Source organism: Oncorhynchus mykiss, chromosome 27 (assembly GCF_057628025.1).
Source record: "Oncorhynchus mykiss isolate SJ-2025 chromosome 27, ASM5762802v1, whole genome shotgun sequence".
In the NCBI taxonomy this organism is placed as follows: Eukaryota; Metazoa; Chordata; class Actinopteri; order Salmoniformes; family Salmonidae; genus Oncorhynchus; species Oncorhynchus mykiss.
In genome coordinates, this window is record NC_143048.1 from 3559054 (window position 1) to 3582354 (window position 23301).

At 41.5% G+C, this 23301-nt stretch overlaps 1 protein-coding gene and 1 long non-coding RNA gene across 12 annotated transcripts in view; one reads left to right on the plus strand and one right to left on the minus strand.

Moving 5' to 3' along the window:
* LOC110507330 (DISP complex protein LRCH3) overlaps positions 1-23301 on the plus strand; it is an 87980-nt gene that overhangs the window by 13063 nt on the left and 51616 nt on the right. For all 11 annotated transcript variants that reach the window (XM_036965678.2, XM_090224189.1, XM_090224191.1 and 8 more), the window contains exons 2-5: positions 2822-2966; positions 20814-20940; positions 21117-21222; positions 23098-23234. In XM_036965678.2, coding sequence (XP_036821573.1) covers positions 2822-2966; positions 20814-20940; positions 21117-21222; positions 23098-23234 — 515 coding nt within the window. The remainder of the gene's footprint in view (positions 1-2821; positions 2967-20813; positions 20941-21116; positions 21223-23097; positions 23235-23301) is intronic.
* LOC149971195 (uncharacterized) lies at positions 5761-6267 on the minus strand. Its single transcript, XR_016492586.1, has 2 exons — positions 6191-6267; positions 5761-5820 (listed from the first exon to the last, which is right to left on the minus strand). It is a non-coding gene; the product is annotated as an uncharacterized LOC149971195 (long non-coding RNA).

A 23301-nucleotide genomic window follows, 5' to 3' on the forward strand; every position in this document is an offset into this window, starting at 1 on the left:
GCCTGCTTCTTCAGCAGGGACAGGGAAGATGGTTAAAATTGATGGGAAGATGGATGGAGCCAAATACAGGACCATTCTGGAAGAAAACCTGATGGAGTCTGCAAAAGACCTGAGACTGGGACGGAGATTTGTCTTCCAACAAGACAATGATCCAGAACATAAAGCAAAATCTACAATGGAATGGTTCAAAAATAAACATATCCAGGTGTTAGAATGGCCAAGTCAAAGTCCAGACCTGAATCCAATCGAGAATCTGTGGAAAGAACTGAAAACTGCTGTTCACAAATGCTCTCCATCCAACCTCACTGAGCTCGAGCTGTTTTGCAAGGAGGAATGGGAAAAAATGTCAGTCTCTCGATGTGCAAAACTGATAGAGACATACCCCAAGCGACTTACAGCTGTAATCGCAGCAAAAGGTGGCGCTACAAAGTATTAACTTAAGGGGGCTGAATAATTTTGCACGCCCAATTTTTCAGTTTTTGATTTGTTAAAAAAGTTTGAAATATCCAATAAATGTCGTTCCACTTCATGATTGTGTCCCACTTGTTGTTGATTCTTCACAAAAAAATACAGTTTTATATCTTTATGTTTGAAGCCTGAAATGTGGCAAAAGGTCGCAAAGTTCAAGGGGGCCGAATACTTTCGCAAGGCACTGTACCTCTATAACTCCAGTATCTCTGCACATTGTAAATATGGTATTGGAACTGTCCCTGTAGGTTGCTTACTTTCTTGTGTTTTTGTTTTACCTCATGTTATTTTTGCTACATTGATATTGGTTACCGATTGTTTGGGTTTAGAACTTGCAAGAAATACATTTCACTGTGCATGTGACATTAAAACTTGAAATCAGTGAAGGGAAGTGAGTAAGTGTGCACACTTTGGGATGAAGGAGAGAGAATTTGGACTTAGCCCATATTTCTGTCATTGGGCATCTTTCGGCGTGGTTGTCTCTGGTCGGAGGGAGAGCCTGGCTGGGGTAGGAAGCAGACACCGTTGCGGAGAGCAGCAGCTTCCTGTATCCTGGATCCTCACACAGCTGCAGGGGATAAATATAGACGACTTGGCTGGGATTGCCATCGGGATACAGCAACACTCACTGCACAGTATTACTGAACAATATGTGACACACATACAGAAATACTTGCTCGCAGATGATCACAAACTCCTGAAAAAGCTATCCCTTTTTTCTGTCTGTGGCCCAAAATGTTGGGATATACTGGTCAAGTTAACAGGTAGTTAGCTAGCTAATAAGGTAACATGACGGAGCAAAGTGTAAACAAATGGTTAACAACGTGCAAGTAGTTTTAGAACTGCCCACGGCATGGTTTATGAATGGAAAATGCGGTCCCGGCGATCCACTATAGGAAGATAAAAAGGAGCTAGGAGGCTCGCTCAGCATTACTTATTTAGTACAAGAAGAGCTGCTTAAAGATACTGAGGCCTTTGCTCTGACTGGAGGGAGAACGCCCCTTTATCTGTCAGCTTGGTGGCTATTTTCAGACATCACGGGTGTGTGTGACTGTCTCTGTCTGTGTGTGATGGAAATTGTCTTTTGTGTTGCTGTCTGTAACATAGGCCTACTCTTATTTAAACACCCAACAAAACACATTTAGTCAGAATGAGTGGTCTATTAAAATACCTGTAGTTATAAAATACTACTGTAGATAAGTTTTCCAGCATTCACCCCGAGTTCTTATCACAGTATTACATCACGATAAGCAGTGGAGAAAGTAAAGACCTATGCTTGGGAATAGGATAGCAAAATCACCAAATCATATCTTTAACGTATGTCTTCACTGTACCATATTTTTATGCAGCTAGCGTAACACTAAGAAACAACCAGCTTTTAGGCTAGCAAACAGAGTGGACTCAGAAGCTATGTGGATTGAGGGAGGGGATAGGGGTTGAATTTGGCTTTACAGCTGCTGTTCAGGGATGTTTTTTTGTCAGATATTTAGTAGTGATTGGCGTTTGAAAGAATGTCTGTGTTGGAGTACTCTCTTGAAAATAATTTTGAGTACTCGTGTTAGCGTGAAACAGGGCTGAAGGTATTTACAGTATTGTTGTTCCTTTTACTGGTTCTGATACAGCTGAAAGTAAAAATAACAATTTCACTGCATTTCACATACTCCACAGGCAATAAGCACATCTGTTTGATATTCCGACAGTGTTTATAAATGTAACCTGCTAATTGAGTGGACTTGTACATTTAGTATACTTGTATTAGATTATTGGCAAACCAAAGCATTTGTGATTTCTATAAACAATTCTGATTTACACTTTTGAAAGGAACAAACTAAAATAAATCTGTTTTATTCGTTAAGGACATTGGCCATTTAGGCCTACAGAACACATGGTAAATGTAACTGCTGTGCAGGGTTTTGAACAGCACCCTTTACAGGGCAGTGTCCCCAGTCACTGTCCTGGGGACACTGCCCTGTAAAGGGTGCTGTCCATCAGTTGAGTGACAACCGATGTCCTTACAGATCCCATGGCACTTGCCACGGGAGTATGTGTTCGGCTGGGCCCAAATGTCCTGAGTTTTATTCATTAGTGCATACCAAGTTCAAGTAATCACTCCTCGTTTCAGTACAATTTCTTCTATTTGGTACCGAGTGAATACAACCCTGGCTAGATCCCAACACAGCCTTTCTTGCTGTTGAGAATGTGTTCTTAACCAACTTCAGTCTACCGAACGGCCCTAACACTAGGACACCTACAGGTGTGAAAACAAAACCAGCAAAATCACCTGCTCAAATAAAGGGTTGAATAAATGAAATAAACTGTGGCGTGACGTATATGTCTCTCTCCCCTTGTTTAGATCTGTCCCGTAACCGTCTGCCAGAACTGCCCGTGGAGGTGTGTATGTTTGTTTCTCTGGAACACCTTAACCTCTACCAGAACTGCCTGCGCTCACTGCCCGAGAGTCTTCTCAATCTCCAGGCCCTCACCTACCTGAACATAAGGTAACGGGCGTGCACACACACCAGTGGTGTAAGCTACTTAGTTGCAATATACAGAAATTGCTATGCCAAACCAGGAACTATTTTGGTTACCCCCCCCCCCCCCCAAAAAAAAATACAAAAACTAATAATACAATCTTGGACCCGAGATGCAAAAACTCCCAAATGCAATTTCCCAAGAAGGAAGTTAGCCCACCAAAATAATACAAAAGTATCACCTCGAGTGAAATTTGTACAATGAGCTTGATGAATAAAATACATCAACAGTACAATAGACTTCGATATCGGCTATGTATCCTTGTAGGGTTGCAAGGGTCTGAAACCTTCTGGTAAATTTCCCATGGGAAGTTCAGCCTGGAAATTCTGGGAATTTTGCTAAAAAAGTTAGCTTATAACAGTGATTTTTTTGCGTGTGGGATACACAAGGCAATTCTAAATCTTGTGGCATATTTTGGTTAAACTCCCCAGTTCAAGGGAATTACAACCCTCTGCATGCACAGTGCATTCTTTCATCACATGTGCAGTGCACTCTTCCATCACATGTACAGCTGATTCTCAAGCTCTTGCGCACTAATGAGATGCTATTGAGCCCACACTACTACACTGTCTGCGCAAAGGACTACATGCTTTCTGGTAAGTTTTGATTACAATACTGGGCGGGGTGAATATATTTTATGACATGCATGATTTTTTGTTAAATAGTAGCCTACAGCAAAGTGTGTTTAAATAATTTTTAACTTGTTAACAACTTCTGCTAGTTAGTTTTTGCTACCACTTGGGGTTTAGCTTGCTTGAGCCTATTAACTGAGGATTGTTAATTCACCTGTTTCCATACATGTTTAATTTTTAAACAACTCCTTTGTAAGATAAATGTATTCTCTAATTGCTCAACTATTTATCTGTACATGGAATGATGTATTATATATATATATATATGTGTTTTTCTAATCTTTACAGGAAAATGCCACGGGCACTATCTGATGTGTGGAGACATTTCGCTGCAGCTAATGTAGAAGGAAAAGCTGTGTACATTTGCAAATACTGTGCCAAATCATATGTGAAGAATGCAACAAATATGCAGAATCATCTGGCCAAGTGCATAAAGTTCCCTCAGCGCTCACAACAAGCAACCTCTGACAAAAGTATGTCTACTTCTATTTGAGGTGAAAATGATGAATCAGACACCTTACCGATAGCAACAGCTCATGGTCCTCCTGGAATCAGAAGTTTTCCAGAAGTATTTTTTTGAGTCAATGGTGGAACGTAGTAAGAGAAATGCTGATTAATGTCTTGCTCAAGCTGTGTATGCAGGTTCACCTCTGATCCTCACAGGTAATGTGTGTTGGAAGAGATTTCTGAATGTTCTTCGTCCAGCGTGTACACCCCTCCAACCAGACATGCTTTATCTACTAATTTAATGGATGCAGAGTTCAAGTGAAGGTCAAGCAAATCATAGTGCAAGCAGACTATATTGCAATCATCTCTGATGGGTGATCGAATTTTCGTGGGCAAGGAATAATTAACTACATCATCTCCACCCCTCAACCAGTATTCTACAAGAGCACAGACACAAGGGACAACAGACACACCGGTCTCTACATTGCAGATGAGCTGAAGTCAGTCATCAAATACCTTGGACAACCGAAGGTATTTGCACTGGTGACAGACATAATCCTGATAGGTATTAGTCTGGTTTCTTCAGTAATGACCTTAGTGATCACTTTTTTACCGCCTGTGTTAGTAATGGCTGCTCAGTGAAACGACCTGTCCTGATTTGTCATAGATGCTTGCTAAAAAACTTTAATGAGCAAGCCTTCCTTCATGAACTGGCCTCTGTAAAATGGTATAGAATCAGCTTGATCCCCTCAGTCAAAGATGCTTGGACCTTCTTTTTTTATATTTTCAGTGGTATTGTTAACAAACACGCCCCCATAAAGAAAATGAGAATTAAAAACAGGTTCAGGCCCTGGTTCGACCGTGATCTTGCAGAGCTACTCCACCTCAAATTGCATTTGGCAAAAGGCTCGGCACACGCATACTCAGGCTGACTGGCTCACATTCAGGCAAATGAGAAATAAGAGCACTCAGGCTATACGGAAGGCCAAAGTTAGTTACTTTAAGGAGCAGTTCTCTCTCTGTACAAGAAGTTGTACAAGAAGTTCTGTAAAACAGTTAAAGACCTGGAGAATAAAACCCTCCTCACAGCTGCGCATGTCCCTTAAAGTTGATGATGCGGTTGTTACTGACAAGAATCGCATGGCTGAGTTCTTTAATCACTACTTCATTAACTCAGGATTCCTATTTGACTCAGCCATGCCTCCTTGCCCGTCCAACATTTCCTCATCGGCCACCCCTTTTAATGTGACTATCCCCGATGCTTCTCCCTCTTTTCCCCTGCCCTGCAGGCAGTCACGGAGTCAAAGATGCTAGAGGAGCTTCTTAAACTTGACCCCCAAAAAACAGCTGGGTCAGTTGGTTTAGACCCTTTCTTCTTTAACCTTTCTGATCTCCCCATCCCGGATCCGGGATCGTGAATACAGACTCAAGCTCATTACCATAACGCAACGTTAACTATTCATGAAAATCGCAAATGAAATGAAATAAATATGCTAGCTCTCAAGCTTAGCCTTTTGTTAACAACACTGTCATCTCAGATTTTCTAAATATGCTTCTCAACCATTGCAAAACAAGCATTTGTGTAACAGTATTGATGGCTAAAGTAGCATTTAGCATTAGCATTCAGCTGGCAACATTTACACAAAAAAACAGAAAAGCATTCAAATAAAATAATTTACCTTTGAAGAACTTCAGATGTTTTCAATGAGGAGACTCTCAGATAGCAAATGTTCAGTTTTTCCTGAAAGATTATTTGTTTAGGACAAATCGCTCCGTTTTCTGCGTCACGTTTAGCTATGAAAAAACCCCTGTATCCAGGATTGTGTAAATCTATCAGCAAGCTCATTAGCATAACACAACGTTAACTATTCATGAAAATCGCAAATGAAATGAAATAAATATGCCATCTCTCAAGCTTAGCCTTTTGTAAACAACATTGTCATCTCAGATTTTCAAAATATGCTTCTCAACCATAGGAAAACAATCATTTGTGTAAAAGTAGGTAGCTAGCGTTAGCATTTAGCGTTAGCATTTAGCGTTAGCATTAGCGTTAGCATCCAGCACGCAACATTTCAACAAAAACATAAAAGCCTTCAAATAAAATCATTTACCTTTGAAGAACTTCTGATGTTTTCAATGAGGATACTCTCAGTTAGATAGCAGATGCTCAGTTTTTCCAAAAAGATTCTTTGTGTATTAGAAATAGCTCCGTTTTATACATCACATTTGGCTACCAAAAAAACCCGAAAATTCAGTCCTCAAAACGCGAACTTTTTTCCAAATTAACTCCATAATATCGACTGAAAACATGGCAAACGTTGTTTAGAATCAATCATCAAGGTGTTTTTCACATATCTCTTCATTGATATATCGTTCTTGGACACATGGTTTCTCCCCTATATCAAATGGAAAAGTACAAGCAGCTGGCAATTGCGCACCGAATTCCACGCAGGACACCAGGCGGGCACTTGGAAAATGTAGTCTCTTATGGTCAATCTTCCAATGATATGCCTACAAATACGTCACAATGCTGCTAAGACCTTGGGCGAACGACAGAAAGTGTAGGCTCATTCCTTGCGCAAGCACAGCCATATAAGGAGACAATGGAAAACAGAGCTTCAGAAATTCTGCTAATTTCCTGGTTGATGCATCATCTTGTTTTCGCCTGTAGAATGAGTTCTGGGGCACTTACAGACAAAATCTTTGCGGATTCTGAAACTTCAGAGTGTTTTCTTTCCAAAACTGTCAAGAATATGCATAGTCGAGCATCTTTTCGTGACAAAATATCGCGCTTAAAACGGGAACGTTTTTTATCCAAAAATGAAATAGCGCCCCTAGAGATCTAACAGGTTAAGGTTGCTTGCCCCTATGATCGCCAAGCCTAACTCCAACCTTTTTAATCTGTCTCTCCTCTCTGGGCAGGTTCCCATTGCTTGGAAAGCAGCCATGGTTTGTCCTTTATTTAACTTCTTGGCGCACCCATCCCGTTAGCGGGATCATTTTCGTCAACACCCGCTTAATTGCAGTGCGCCAAATTCAAATTAAATGACCAAAAATATTACATTTTCATGAAATCACAAGTGCAATATAGCAAAACACAGTTTAGCTTGTTGTTAATCCACCTGGCGTGTCAGATTTCAAAAAAGCTTTACAGCTAAAGCAAACCAAGCGTTTATGTAAGGACATCTCTCTCAGCAGACAAAACATTAAACAGCTAGCAGCAAAGTAAATTGGTCACGAAAGTCAGAAAAGCAATCAAATTAATCGCTTACCTTTGATGATCTTCGGATGTTTGCACTCTCGAGACTCCCAGTTACACAATAAATGTTCCTTTTGTCCCATAAAGATTATTTTTATATCCAAAATACCTCCATTTGGTTGGCACAATTTGTTTAGTAATCCACAGGCTCGAGCGGTCACGACGGGGCAGACAAATTCCAAATAGTATCCGTAAAGTTCGTAGAAACGTGTCATACGTTTTTTATAATCAATCCTCAGGTTGTTTTTACAATAAATATTTAAACCGGACCATAGCTTTTTCAATAGGAGAGAGAGAAAATGTCTGCTCCAAGCTGTTGCTCATGCAAAACTCTGCTGGCTCCCAGCCATCCACTGACGCGATGTGTCGTTCTCGCTCATTTTTCAGGAATAAAAGGCTGAAACTATGTCTAAAGACTGTTCACACCATGTGGAAGCCATAGGGAAAGGAATCTGGTTGATATCCCTTTAAATGGAGGGAAGGCATGCAATGGAACAGGGAGCGTTCAAAATAAGAGGCACTTCCTTGTTGGATTTTCCTCAGGTTTTCGCCTGCAATATCAGTTATGTTATCTTGTTACGGAGGTGGTCCCTGCACAGGGACAGCTCAGCGGAAATTTCAGAGCGCCACCTATAGTACTCGAGTATAGTACTCAATAAATATCAAACTTTCATAAAAATACACATGCAAGGTACTGAATTAAAGCTACACTCGTTGTGAATCTAGCCACCAAGTCAGATTTGTAAAATGCTTTTCGGCGAAAGCATGAGAAGCTATTATCTGATAGCATGCACCCCCCAAAATACCAGCACGACACGTAAACAACAGATTTTGCGGTAGCCGGCGCTACCCAAAACGCAGAAATAAAATATAAAACATTCATTACCTTGGACGAGCTTCTTTGTTGGCACTCCTATATGTCCCATAAACATCACAATTGGGTCTTTTTCCCGATTTAAATCCGTCATTGTATACCCAAAATGTCATTTGCTGAAGGCCAGTCTGATGCTGCAAAAAGCCCATTTACAAGACGCAACGTCACTTTTTAAAATGACAAAAGTCGCCTATAAACTTTTACAAATCACTTCAAACGACTTTTCTAAACCAACTTTAGGTATTAATAAACGTTAATGATGTATCAAATTGATCACGGGGCGATCTGTATTCGATAGCAGCAAGTCTGGAAATCATCGTCCATTTTTTCAGTTTCACAACATACTGTGGTGCGCCTCAAGAAAGGAGGGGCTTATTCGTGTTGTAACCAAGGATAAATAAATCAGAAAATGACAGCAATGGCGACATCGTGTGGAAGCTGTAGGTGTTTACAGGGGGTCCTTTTTTAGGTCGCCTTAAACAATACATTGAATGGCGGACAAATATTTTTTTTTTGTTTTTGGTAAACAGTTTTACCAGGGATTTTTACTCCTAAACACGTTCTGTTATAGCCACAGACCCGATTTAACCAGTTTTAGAGACTTCAGAGTGTTTTCTATCCACACATACTTATCATATGCATATACTATATTCCTGGCATGAGTAGCAGGACTTTGAAATGTTGATGCGATTTTTAACAAAAAGCTGCGAAAATTCGCATCATCCATAACAGGTTATACTCACAGACAATATTTTGACAGTTTTGGAAACTTGAGTGTTTTCTATCCTAATCTGACAATTATATGCATATTCTAGCTTCTGGGCCTGAGAAATAGGCAGTTTCATTTGGGTATGTTTTTCATCCAAACATCAAAATACTGCCCCCTACACTCAAAAGATTAAAGGGGGAGATCAAGCTGATCCTAACTGTTATAGGCCTATTTCTATTTTACCCTATTTATCAAAAGTGTTGGAAAAACTCAACTGACTGGCTTTCTTGATGTCTATAGTATTCTCTTTGGTATGCAATCTGGTTTTTGCTCAGGTTATGGATGTGTCACTGCAACCTTGAAGGTCTTCAATGACGTCACCATTGCCCTTGATTCTAAGCGAAGTTGTGCTGCTATCTTTATGGACTTGGCCAAAGCTTTTGATACGTTAGGCTAAGGAGTATTGGTGTCTCTGAGCGGTCTTTGCCCTTGTTTGCTAACTACCTTTCTCAAAGAGTGCAGTGTATAATGTCAGAACATCTGCTCTCTCAGCCACTGCCTGTCACCAAGCGAGTCCCCAAGGCTCGATCCTTGGCCCCACGTTCTTCTCAATTTACATCAACAACATAGCTCAGGCAGTAGGTATCGCTCTCATCCATTTATATGCAGATGATAGTCTTGTGCTCAGCTGGCCCCTCCACAGATTTTGTGTCGTATGCTCTACCACAAAGCTTTCTTGGTGTCCAACAAGCTTTCTCTACCCTTAACTTCTTACAGATCATTGGGACGCTAGCTTCCCATCTCGACAACATCTGGTGAAATTGCAGCGCGACAAATTCAAATTACAGAAATCGTAATATTAAACATTCATGAAGATACAAGTGTCATACATCATTTAAAAGCTTAACTTCTTGTTAATCCAGTCGCTTTGTCAGATTTCAAAAAGGCTTTACGGCGAAAGCACACCATGCCATTATCTGAGGACAGCGCCCCGCACACAAAAGCATTACATACATTTTCCAACCAAGCAGAGATGTCACGAAAGTCAGAAATAACAATAAAATAAATCACTTAGCTTTGAAGATCTTCATCTGGTTTCAATCACAAGGATTTCAGTTACATAACAAATGGTCCTTTTGTTCGATAAAGTCCTTCATATCCCAAAAAAGTAAGTTTCATTGGTGCACTTTGCTCAGTAATCCACCGCTTTCCCTCGTTCAAAATGCATACAAATGAATCCCCTAAATTACCAATCAACTTCTTCCAAACATATCAAACAACATTCCTAATCAATCCTCAGATACCCTAATATATAAATAAAAGATCAAATTTAACACAGAGAATACCGGAGACCATTACCGGAGATAAATAACGAAGTGCACACCCTCACCGGAACGCGCAACAAACACTACAGCCAAAATGGGTGCCACTTAGCAGAACTACAAATTCTAGCTAATTTTTCAAAAAACAAGCCTGGCTCTTTCTAAAGACTGTTGACATCTAGTGGAAGCCCTATGAACTGAAATCTTGGAGGTCTTCCTTTTATATTCCCATTCCCAGCCATTATAATCAGTGGTGAGCTGGGGGAAAAAAATACTTAATGGATTGTCCTCGGGTTTTCGCCCGCCAGTTCTGTTATACTCAGACATTATTTTAACAGTTTTGGAAACGTTAGAGTTTTCTATTAAATTCCACCAATTATATGCATATCCTAGCTTCTGGGCCTGAGTAACAGGCAGTATTCTTTGGGCACCTCATTCATCCAAACTTCCGAGTACTGCCCCCTAGCCCGATGAAGTTAACCTTGTTCTGAACACCTCCAAAACAAAGGTCATGTGGTTTGGTGAGAAGAATGCCCATCCACACAGGTGTGATTACTACCTCTGAGGGTTTAGAGCTTGAGGTAATCACCTCATACAAGTACTTTCGGAGTATGGCTTGACGGTGCACTGTCCTTCTCTCAGCACATATCAAAGCTGCGGGCTAAAGTTACATCTAGACCTGGTTTCCTCTATCGTAATCGCTCGTCATTCACCCCAGCTGCCAAACTAACCCTGATTCAGATGACCATCCTACCCATGCTAGATCTCTTCATTCATAGACTCAATCATGGACACCTACTGACAGTTGTGGCTGCTTTGCGTGATGTATTGTTGTCTCTTTCTCCTTGTCCTTTGCTGTTGTCTGTGCCCAATAATGTTTGTACCTTGTTTTGTGTTGCTACCATGTTGTGTTGCTGCCTTGCTATGTTGTCTTAGGTCTCTCTTTATGTAGTGTTTCTAGAGGTCGACCGATTATGAATTTTCAACACCGGTACCGATTATTGGAGGACCAAAAAAGCCGATGCCGATTTATAAAAAATATATTTTTTAAATGTATTTGTATTTTTATTTGTAATAATGACAATTACAACTATACTGAATGTACACTTATCTTAAATTAATATAACACATCAATAAAATCAATTTAGCCTCAAATAAATAATGAAACATGTTCAATTTGGTTTAAATAATGCAAAAAACAAGTGTTGGAGAAGTCGAAGTGCAATATGTGCTATGTAAGAAAGCTAACGTTTCAGTTCCTTGCTCAGAACATGAGAACACATGAAAGCTGGTGGTTCCTTTTAACATGATTCTTCAATATTCCCAGGTAAGAAGTTTTAGGTTGTAGTTATTATAGGACTATTTCCCTCTTTACCATTTGTATTTCATTAACCTTTGACTATTGGATGTTTTTATAGGCACTTTAGTATTGCCAGTGTAACAGTATAGCTTCCGTCCCTCTCCTCGCTCCTCCCTGGGCTCGAACCAGCAACACAACGACAACAGCCACCATTGACGCAGCGTTACCCATGCAGAGCAACTACTAGAAGGCTCAGAGCGAGTGACGTTTGAAACACTATTAGCGCGCACTAACTAGCTAGCCATTTCATTTTGGTTACACCAACCAGCCTCATCTCCGGAGTTGATAGGCTTGAAGTCATAAACTGCGCAATGCTTGATGCACAACGAAGAGCTGCTGGCAAAACGCACGAAAGTGGTGTTTGAATTAATGTTTACGCGCCTGCTTCTGCCTACCACCGCTCAGTCAGATACTTAGATACTTGTATGCTCAGTCAGATTATATGCAACGCAAGACCCGCTAGATAATATTGAGTAATATCATCGACCATGTGTAGTTAACTAGTGATTATGATTGTTTTTTTATAAGATAAGTTTAATGCTAGCTAGCAACTTACCTTGGCTTACTGCATTCGCGTAACAGGCAGTCAGTCTCCTTGTGGAGTGCAATGAAAGAGAGCCAGGTCGTTATTACGTTGGACTAGTTAACTGTAAGGTTGCAAGATTGGATCCCCCGAGCTGACAAGGTACAAATCTGTCGTTCTGCCCCTGAACAGGCAGTTAACCCACCGTTCCTAGGCCGTCATTGAAATCATGTGTTCTTAACTGACTTGCCTAGTTAAATAAAGGTATAAAAAAAAATTGGCGCCCAAAAATACCGATTTCCGATTGTTATGAAAACTTGAAATCGGCCATTCCGATTAATCGGTCGACCTCTAGTTGTTTCTCTTGTCATGTGTGTTTTGTCCTATTTGTTCTTTTTTAAATGTATTTTTAATCAAAGCCCCTGTTCCCGCAGATGTCTCTTGCTTTTTGGTAGGCCGTCATTGTAAATAAGAATTTGGTCTTATTAACTGACTTGCCTAGTTAAATAAAAAATGGCTGCTGCAAACGTGAAGGCTGCTTGGTCTAAAGTGGAGGAGTACTACCCTCAGGTCATACCCATTGGCTGTGCTGCTCATGCATTGAATCTGCTCCTCAAGAACATCATGGATGGCATGGAAAACAAAGGATACACTACAAGGAAATGGTTAGGTATGTGAAGGGTCATCAAGTTATAGCAGCAATCTACCTCACCAAGCAAAGTGAGAAGAATAAGAGCACCACATTGAAGCTGCCCAGCAACACCTGTGTGGTGTTTTCATCATGTCTGACAGTCTCCTGGAGGGGAAGGAGTCTCTCCAAGAAATTACCATATCACAGTCTGCCGATATGGACAGCCCCATCAAGAGGCTCCTCTTGGATGATGTATTTTGGGAGAGATTGGTAAGCAGCCTGAAACCTATAGCAGTAGCCATTGCATGGAATGAGAGAGACAATGCCATCCTGTCTGATGTTCAGACTCTGCTTGCAGATGTAAGATAATAAATCTGTACTGCTCTATCCAATTCACTGTTCCTCCAAGCAGAGGAAACTGCAGTTCTGAAATGCACCAAAAAGTGTGAAGACTTCTGCCTGAAGCCCATACACTCCGCAGAGTACATGTTGGACCCCAAGTATGCTGGCACAGAGATCAACAAGGCCTATGGTTGTCATGACTACCATGTCTCGATGAGGCTGGGTGAGGGCAAGATTCTTGGCAGTCTGGTTAGGTACACTTCCAAGCAAGGGCTTTGGGATGGAGATGCAATATGGCAGTCGTGCCAACATATTTGGGGCGGCAGGTAGCTTAGTGGTTAGAGCATTGGACTTGTAACCAAAAGGTTGCAAGATCAAATCCCCAAGCTGACAAGGTAAAAATCTGTCTTTCTGCCCCTGAACAAGGCAGTTAACCCACTTGAAAGTAAGAATTTGTTCTTAACTGACTTGCCTAGTTAAAAAAAAAAATCTCATCAGGTGGAAGGGACTTTGTGGATCTGCATCATCCTCCAAATCCCACCATCATCAGCCCCCTCAGAGCGCAACTGGGCCTTGTTTGGGAACACACACACACACACACACCAAAGCTGACCAATACAAGAGTTGATGGTAAATATATCAAATGAAAAAAATAATCTACATTTTAAAATTGTATTAGTTATAATTTGCATATATTCCCATTAATTCCCATGGAAAGTTTTTTACACTTCTGAATATTCCCCAAAATGTGCAACCCTAATCCCGCCTATAGTTTACTAGTGTGCACTCAACTCTATTTTTACCCCTTTTCTCACACATTTTGTGGTATCCAATAGTTTTTTTGTTTTTTTGCATATTTTTATGCCTCAGAACAGACAATGATGCACCCAAACTAATTGAGGACTTATTTTATAAGATTGAACTCCCTATTATTTCCGAAGAACAGAGGTCTCCTTAATGCTTAATGCTTCCTTAAGGAAAAGATGTTTGCAATTGAGAATTTGCCAAATGGTAGGGCCTTTAGGACCAGACAGGTTTTGTAGTGAGTTCTATAAGGAGTTCCAAGGCCTGATCCTTGAGCCATTGCTTGATATGTTTAACCACTCATTTTCAAATGACTACCTCCCTCAAACTCTGAGGGATGGTAACATATCACTTATTCTCAAAAAGGGGAAATTGCCCAGAGTCTTGTTCCTCCAACAGACCTTATTGCCCTTCTGTACATGGATAGGAAATGTCTTTCTAAAATCCTAGCCACACGACGAGTGGACTTATTGCCACACATCTGACAAAATGGTGCCGACAGGTAGGGCTGCCATGATTCTAGTTCAACTTTTTTTATTTCTTACATTATTAGCCCATAAAATTGTATTTTACATACAGCCGAGAATAACTTTTGAATATCAGAGCGGCGGTACCTCACCAGCATTACGACCAGGAATACGACTTTCCGGAATCTGATCCTTTGTTTGTACCCCACAGGGCAATTGAACTGATTCCAGAGGCTGACCCAAAACACCGCTGGCGGAGGAGGGGTAGTCGACTTCTAGTCCGACTCGGGAGGCGAGCACACCGCCCACCGCTTCCGAGTATATTACTCAATTTTATTAAGTGTCTGGATAATAAAGTTGACGATACTCTGTTTCATGGAAACATGGCTCTCTCAGTTCTTTGTGAAGAGAGGAATACATATCTTTCTGGGAAGAAGGGCGTGGGTGTATGTTTTATGATCAACTACTTATTGTGTGATTGTGATAACATACAGGAACTCTAGTCCTTTTGTTCACCTGACCTAGAATACCTCACAATCAAATGCCGACCGTATTGCCTCCCCAAGAGAATTCTCTTTGGTCATAGTCACAGCCGTGTAGATTCCCCCTCAAGCCGATACCACGACTGCTCTCAAGGTACTTAACTGAACTTTTTGCCAACTGAAAACCACATATCCTGAGGCTGCATTTATTGTAGCTGTGGACTTTAACAAAGCTAATTTGAGAAAAACACTACTGACGTTCTATCAAGACAATGACTAGTACTTGAGCTGCGAAAACACTCGACCACTGCTACTCCAATTTCCGGGATGCATACAAGGCCCTTCCCCACCCTCCCTTTGGCAAATCTGATCACGACTCCATTTTACTCTATAGGCAGAAAAGCAATCAGGAAGTACCTGTGCTAAGGACAATTCAATGCTGATCTGACCAATCGGAATCCACGCTTAAAGATTGTTTTGATTACGTGGACTGGGGTATGTTCCAGGTTGCCTCTGATAATAATATTGACAAATACACTGATACGGTGAGTGAGTTTATCAGGAAGTGTATAGGAGATGTTGTACCCACTGTGACTATTAAAACCGTGGATAGATGTCAGCATTCGCGTAAAAACGAAAGTGCGAACCATCTAATTTAACCATGGCAAGGTGACTGGGAATATAGCCGAATACAGTGTAGTTATTCCCTCCGTAAGACAATCAACATGCAAAACATCAGTGTAGAGACATATTGGAGTCACAATTCAACGGCTCAGACACGAGACGTATGTGGCAGGGACTACAGACAGTCACGGACTACAAAGGGAAAACCCAGCCTCATCGCGGACACCAATGTCTTGCTTCCAGACAAGCTAAACACCTTCACCCGCTTTAAGGATAACACTTCCACCGACGCGGCCCCCTATCAAGGACTGTGGGCTTTCCTTCTCCGAGGCCAATGTAAGACATTTAAGTGTGTTAACCCTTGCAAGACTGCCGGCCCAGACGGCATTCCTAGCCACGTCCTCAGAGCTTGCGCAGACCAGTTGGCCGGAGTGTTTGAAAATGTCCGGAATCTCTCCCTATCCCAGTCTGCTGTCCCCACATGCTTCAAAACGTCCACCCTTGTTCTTGTACCCAAGAAAGCAAAGTTAAATTAACTAAATTAAAATAGCCTCATAGCACTCATTTCTGTCATCATGAGGTGCTTTGAGAGACTAGTCAAGGATCATATCACCCCTACCTTACCTGACACTCTAGACCCACAGACGATAGATCCACAGACAATGCCATCGCACTGCCCTATCCCATGTGGACAAGAGGAATACCAATGTAAGAATGCTGTTCATTGACTCTCGCTTAACATTTAACACCATAGTACTCTCAAAGCTCATCATTAAGCTTGAGACCCTGGGTCTCAACCCCGCCCTGTGCAATTGGCTTCTGGACTAATTGACGGGCCATCCCCAGGTCGTGAAGGTAGGAAACAACACCTCCACTTCGCTGATCCTCAACACTGGGGCCCCACAAGAATGGGTGCTCAGCCCCCTCCTGTACTCCCTGTTCACCCATGACTGCGTGGCCATGCACGCATCCAACTCAATCATCAAGTTTTCAGATGACACAACAGTAGTAGGCCTGATTACCAACAATGACGAGACAGCCTACAGGGAGAAAGAAGGTGAGGGCCCTGGGAGTGTGGTGCTAGGAAAATAACCTCTCACCCAATGTCAACAAAACATAGGAGCTGATCGTGGACGTCAAGAAACAGCAGAGGGAGCACCCCCGATCCACATCGGGATTGCAGTGAAGGTGTAAAGCTTCAAGGTCCTCGGCGTACACATCACGGACAAACTGAAATGGTCCACCCACACAGACTGTGGTGAAAATGTCTTTTTTTGAATATTTTGAGAGGTTGCTGAAGAAATTTGTCTCGGCACCTAAAACCCTCACAAACTTTTACAGATGCACTATTGAGAGCATCCTTTTGGGCAGTATCGCTGCCTGGTACGGAAACTGTACCACCCGCAACCTCGGGGCTCTCCAGAGGGTGGTGCAGAATGCCCAGCGCATCACCGGGGGCAAACTACCTGCCCTACAGCACCCGATGTCACAGGATTCCAAAAAGATCATCAATGTACAACTTAAATCATTACATGTACAACATATACAGGCACCCTAACACATTTATCGTCTTGTTCCAAATTACAAAGGCACTGATCTAATGTTCTTTAAGAAATGGAAAAATAATCGAATTAACGGACATATACACACACAACTGTGCTACATCAGTGTTGTCATCAATAGCCAGGGAAAAATGCTCAGCCTGATTGAGCCCCTCAAGAACAATCCTATGCACATCATCCACCAGTGCATGGACGTGGCGGCCTGCTGTTGATGCAGACAGGGGCACCTATTTGACAGTCTCAATTATGCTATCCATAGACTTGTCCGTAGCCAATTCCACCAAAGCTGTCACCATGCACTTTTTAAACACCTCCACGTCTGTGATGGGCATGTTGTGTTGGGTTAGAACCCAGGACGCTTTTAATGGAGGCACTTGTGACCTGTTGATGAGTCAGGTCACAAAGGAGGATTCTTCTTCTGTGTGTTAACTCTTACATTTTTCTACATCATGCCTCTCTCTGGAGTGGGAAGACCACTGAAAGTACCATGCTTAGATGCATAATGATTTATGAGATTGAATTCTTTTCAAACAACATTTTTGTTGCAAATAACCCACAGACTTGGCATTGGGGGTTATTTTTATTCTCCAATTTTTGATAGTTGAGATTAAAATTTCATCTGGCTAGTTATGGATTGGCGTTCCGTCAACAGGACCGTTGTAAATCATGCAGCGCCTTGTCACGATCGCAGATTTTAGAGAAACAATACATGTTGGTACGTATAAGTGTCTTATATCGGCTGAAAGCTTAAGTTCTTGTTAATGTAACTTCGCTGTCCAATTTACAGTAGCTATTCGAGCGAAAAAATGCCATGCTTTTATTGTTTGAGGAGAGCTCCTAACAACAAAACTTTTCACCGCGATATGTTTGATAAATTCACCTCTGAAGGTGAAATGTGTACTTACATTCTGAAATCTTGCTCTGATTTATCATCTGAAGGGTCCCAGAGATAACATGAAGTGTTGTTTTGTTGGATAAAATAATTTTTCATATCCTAAAAAGGTCCATTTTGCATGCACCATAGATTTTGAATTTCCACCCGTTCTATATGCAAAGAAAGGAATCTGAAAATCTAACCCTAAATGTTGTTTCAACCAGTCAAATTACATTCGTGTGTGTATTCCTCAGAGATCCTAGAACGTAACCAGACTTCACTGTATGATTAGTGGTGTAGTATATCCTATAGAACACCATATCTGGTCAGAAAGCAACGCCTTCATGGCACGCCGATGACGCAGGCAGTCTTCACCTGAATGACTAAAACTGTGTCAAATAAGCACCAACCGGGGTCAAACAGCGCTAGCTAGATCGCCAATGAGCTGGGCTTTATGGGAGCATCCGGAAACCCTGTGTCTGTTGTAAAATGTAGCTACTAACCTTGTGCGACAGCGTACCTTTTCCTTTTGGGCAAAAGTTATGAAGTTATGAAAACTGGTGTTGCAAATGTTGAACTTATAATATGGCTACTAATACTGGAAAAGCTCAATCAAAGTCCAAGTATACAGATTTGACGATATTCTTTCAGAAAAATGTAATATGAATGAAAATGTCTCCTCTCGATTTGCCCAAATGTACCTGGGTGACTTCACACTAAATGTCATGTAGTTCGTTCATTTGCATTTAAATAAAAAAAAAAAATTATCTTTGTATTTTCTTCTACCAGATCTATTGTTATATTCTTCTACATTCCTTTCACAATTCCGCATTTCAGTGTTTCAAATGGTACCAAGAATATGCATATCCTTGCTTCAGGGCCTGAGCTACAGGCAGTTAGATTTGGTTATGTCATTTTAGGCAAAAATTGAAACCATTCATCCCTTAAACTTCAATTTTTATTCTCCACCTTTTGATGTTTGAGATTAAGATGTCCTCTTGCTAGTAAGCTAATTGCTTTTAACGAATGTTGATGTTAAAGTATTGTTGACTTGTTTTTCCCCACCAATGTATTCAAAATAATAATTGAATAGAGACATTGGTGATTTTGAGTGAAATCGGATCGAAATTATTGGCATTGAATTTATGTTCTAGTCAGAAGTGTTAAAAATGTAGTGTAGGTCTATTAATTGTGCTAATATTGTATGCTAATTATGTTCTGACGTACCGACTATTAGCTCAGAAAACATTTGGCCCGAGGCCAAACCTAGTTGATGAACGAACCCTGGTGTTGAGCGTCATTGTACCATCTAAAACCACTGTGAAATACACTACAAAAGTATGTGGACACCCCTTCAAATGAGTGGATTCTGCTATTTAATCTCAGTGACTTATAACATGGCACCGTCATTGGATGCCACCTTTACAACAAATCAGTTTGTCAAATTTCTGCCCGGCTAGAGTTTCCACGGTCAACTGTAAGTGCTTTTATTGTGAAGTGGGTACGTCAAGGAGCAAAAATGGCTCGGTCGCAAAGTGGTATGCCACACAAGCTCACAGAACAGGACCACCGAGTGCTGAAGCCTGTCCTATGTTGTAACACTCACTACCGAGTTCCAAACTGCCTCTGGAAACAACGTCGGCACAAGAACTGTTTGTCGGGAGCCTCAAATGGTTTTCCATGACTGAGCAGCCGCACAAGTGTCGCCTGGAGCGGTGTAAAGCTTGCCTCCATTGGACTCTGGAGTGATGAATCACGCTACCTGCCCCAATGCATAGTGCCAACTGTAACGTTTGGTGGAGGAATAATGGTCTGTGGCTGTTTTTCATGGTTCGGGCTAGGCCCCTTAGTTCCAGTGAAGGGAAATCTTAATGTGACAGCGTACAATGACATTCTAGACGATTCTGTGATTCCAACATGGTGGCAACAGTTTGGGGAAGGCCATTTCCTGTTTCAGCATGACAATGCCCACATGCACAAAATGGGGTCCATACAGAAATGTTTTTTTCAAGATCAGTGTGGAAGAACTTGACTGGCCTGCTCAGAGTCTGAGTGTTTGTGGCCCCCTCTGTCCATAAATAAATAAAAATGTAAAGAACATTGTGCTGTCTGGTTTGCTTAATATAAAGAATTTGATATATGGCTTTTACTTTTTTTAAATTATGTCAGAGTACTTTCTCCACCACTGTACTTAAGTACATTTACAACCAGATACTTTTAGTCAAGTAATACTTCACTAGGTGACTCGCTTTTAATTGAGTCATTTTCTATTACTTTTACTCAGGTATGACAGTTGAGTACTTTTCCCACCACTGACACTAACATACCTGAACATATGGTGATAAACACAGAGTGAACTCTGATGGACACATCTATTTACAAATTTGACATAACACTTGTACACTTAACCATAGAAAGACGGCCTATGCATGCATATTACACACACCTGTGTGAAGATGTGTCATGCCTTAAACAGATGGTCAGCATCCCAAAGGCACCCTATTCACTATACAAGTAGTGCACTAAATATGGAATAGTGTGTCATTTGAAACAAAACCATGTTCATTCTTAAACTAATATTAAAGCGATCTGTTTTGGGCATAGAGAAACATCACAGCATATCTGATTAACAGGTTTGAAAGATTTTTGGTCTGTAACATCAACCTGTTTGGTAGGAAGTGTTCCCAGACAATAGCAAAAGAATGTCAAGAACATCATTGGAACATTGTAACTTTGTTTAATAATAATCAACATTTGCAATCTTGCCAGTACACTTAAAAAAACATCCGTCACAACTATTTGAATGGACATAAATCTACTAAGCTTTAGTCAAAAACCTCTCTTACATTTTCTCTCCGCCCTCTCTCCTGTTGGTCTGTTTTTCTTTCATCCGGATTTCAGTCGAAACCAGTTGTCGACCCTGCCCAGCCCGGTGTGCAGTCTGCCGTTGAAGGTCCTGATTGCCTGTAACAACAAGCTTGTCTCCCTTCCCGAAGAGCTGGGCCAACTACTACAGCTCACAGAACTGGTCAGTACAGACACACACACACAGTTAGGGCTTAATTGACCGTGGGTTTTAGTGTCAAAACCACCATGTTGATTTGCCTGTTTTTACCCCCTTATTGGTAGTCTTTGTGTTGTGGTTTGATTACTGTTTAACCAGGTCATCCTTTCCTCTCCTCTCTCTCTCATCCCTCTCTCCAGGACGTGAGTTGTAATGAGATCCAGACACTCCCTCCTCAGGTTGGTCGACTGGACTCGCTGCGAGACCTTAACATCCGCCGCAACCACCTGGCCCGCTTGCCCCCAGGTCAACACACACTCAACCACCTGGCCTGACGCAGTGTCTGCACTGCTCAACACACACACACACCAGTGGCGCGCAGTGCTGTTTAAGGGGATGATTTCTTTTTATGAGCATGGCCTTATTTCTATGACAGCATGTTGGATGACTCCCATTCATATTCCATTCACCCAGTACAACGTAGGTGCACACAGGCTGAGAGAGAATTTGAGGTGACTTTGAATACCGCTTTGCACACTTTTGCCAGCATCTAGCTGATATAGGGTGTAATCATTAGTCCAACAGTTGCAAACAAGGTTCTATTGGAGAAATTCAGGTATGTTTATCCCCGTTCTGTTTAAGAAACGTTTTTCAACAGTATCGGTGGAATGAATAGAGTTCACTCTCATAACAGCCACGTTGTATTCTTCTTCGCTTGAGGACTTCAATGCACAACAAATCAGCTGTATGTGACCAGGCGAGAGAGAAACTTTCCAAGCCAAACCATATCATAACTTCAGCACACAGCCTACATCGTTGTAACCATATTAGCTAAAGTAATGTCTTAGTCAACATAGCTAATAGCACTAAAGTGTTAGTCAACCCATACAATCATGCTGTGACAGTGTACAGTCAGTAAACAGTTACACTGGCAGGCCCCGGTGGCAATAAATTAGTAAAACCAAAAGCTTACCTTGACTTGGAAGAGTTCCAGTGTTGTGTTGGATATTCATATCCAACTACCTAACATGGCATCTCTCTGTTTGAGCAGGGTGTTTCAGTAGGCCGAACTAGTTAGCTGTTTTTTTTTTTCTCACTTTCAATCTCTATTTCTCTCTTGCTGCTTCTTAATTTTGGAAGAAATTAATTAGTTCAAAACTGTTCAACGATTGTCTTTCTCTCTTTTGAGTGGGGTGGGGCGGCAGGTAGCCTAGTGGTTAGAGCGTTGGACTTTTAACAAGGTAAAAAAAAAAAAGCTGACCAGGTAAAAATCTGTTGTTCTGCCCCTGAAAGAGGCAGTTAACCCACTGTTCCTAGGCCGTCATTGAAAATAAGAATTTGTTCTAGTTAAATAAAGGGAAAATAAATAAAACTGCAGTGCTAGCTAGCTGTAGCACTAGATTCATTCTCTGATCCTTTGTTTGGGCGGACATGTTAACTGCCCCTGAAAGAGGCAGTTAACCCACTGTTCCTAGGCCGTCATTGAAAATAACACACACACACACAAAAGTATATTTTGAAATAAAAAAAATAATCTGGCATGTTAGCTTGACAACACACGCCCCTTTTTTGGGCGCATATCCATTAACACTGAGTATACAAACCATTAAGAGCCCCTGCTCTTTTTATGAAATATGACACCTGGTGAAATCTGATCCCTTATTGATGTCACTTGATAAACTCACTTCATTTTAATTTTTTTATTTTACTAGGCAAGTCAGTTAAGAACAAATTCTTATTGTCAATGATGGCCTAGGAACAGTGGGTTAACTGCCTGTTCGGGGGCAAAACGACAGATTTGTACCTTGTCAGCTCGGGGGTTTGAACTTGCGACAGTTCCGGTTACTAGTCCAACGCTCTAACCACTAGGCTACCCTGCCGCCCCTCAGTGTAGATGAAGGGGAGAAGACAGATTTAAGGATTTTTAAGCCTTGAGACAATTGAGACATGGATTGTGTATATGAACCATTCAGAGGGTGAACGGGCAAGACAAAATATTTAAGTGCCTTTGAACTGAGTATAGTAGAAGGTTCCAGGTTTGAGAGTCAAGAACTGCAGCGCTGCTGGGTTTTTTATGCTCAACAGTCTCCCGTGTGTATCAAGAATGGAAGCATTGGAGACATGGACTCTTTGGAGACACCAGGGGATTAAAGTTAACCTGTGTGTCCTATGTCCATACAGAGCTGTCTGAGTTGCCCCTGGTGCGTCTGGACTTCTCTTGTAACAAGGTGATATCCATCCCTGTGTGTTACCGCAACCTGCGCCACCTACAGAGCATCGTGCTGGACAACAACCCACTACAGAATCCACCTGCACAGGTAACACACGGACACAGTCTGACTATACAAACACACCTTTTGCTCCTAGTCAGTGACTAGGATACAC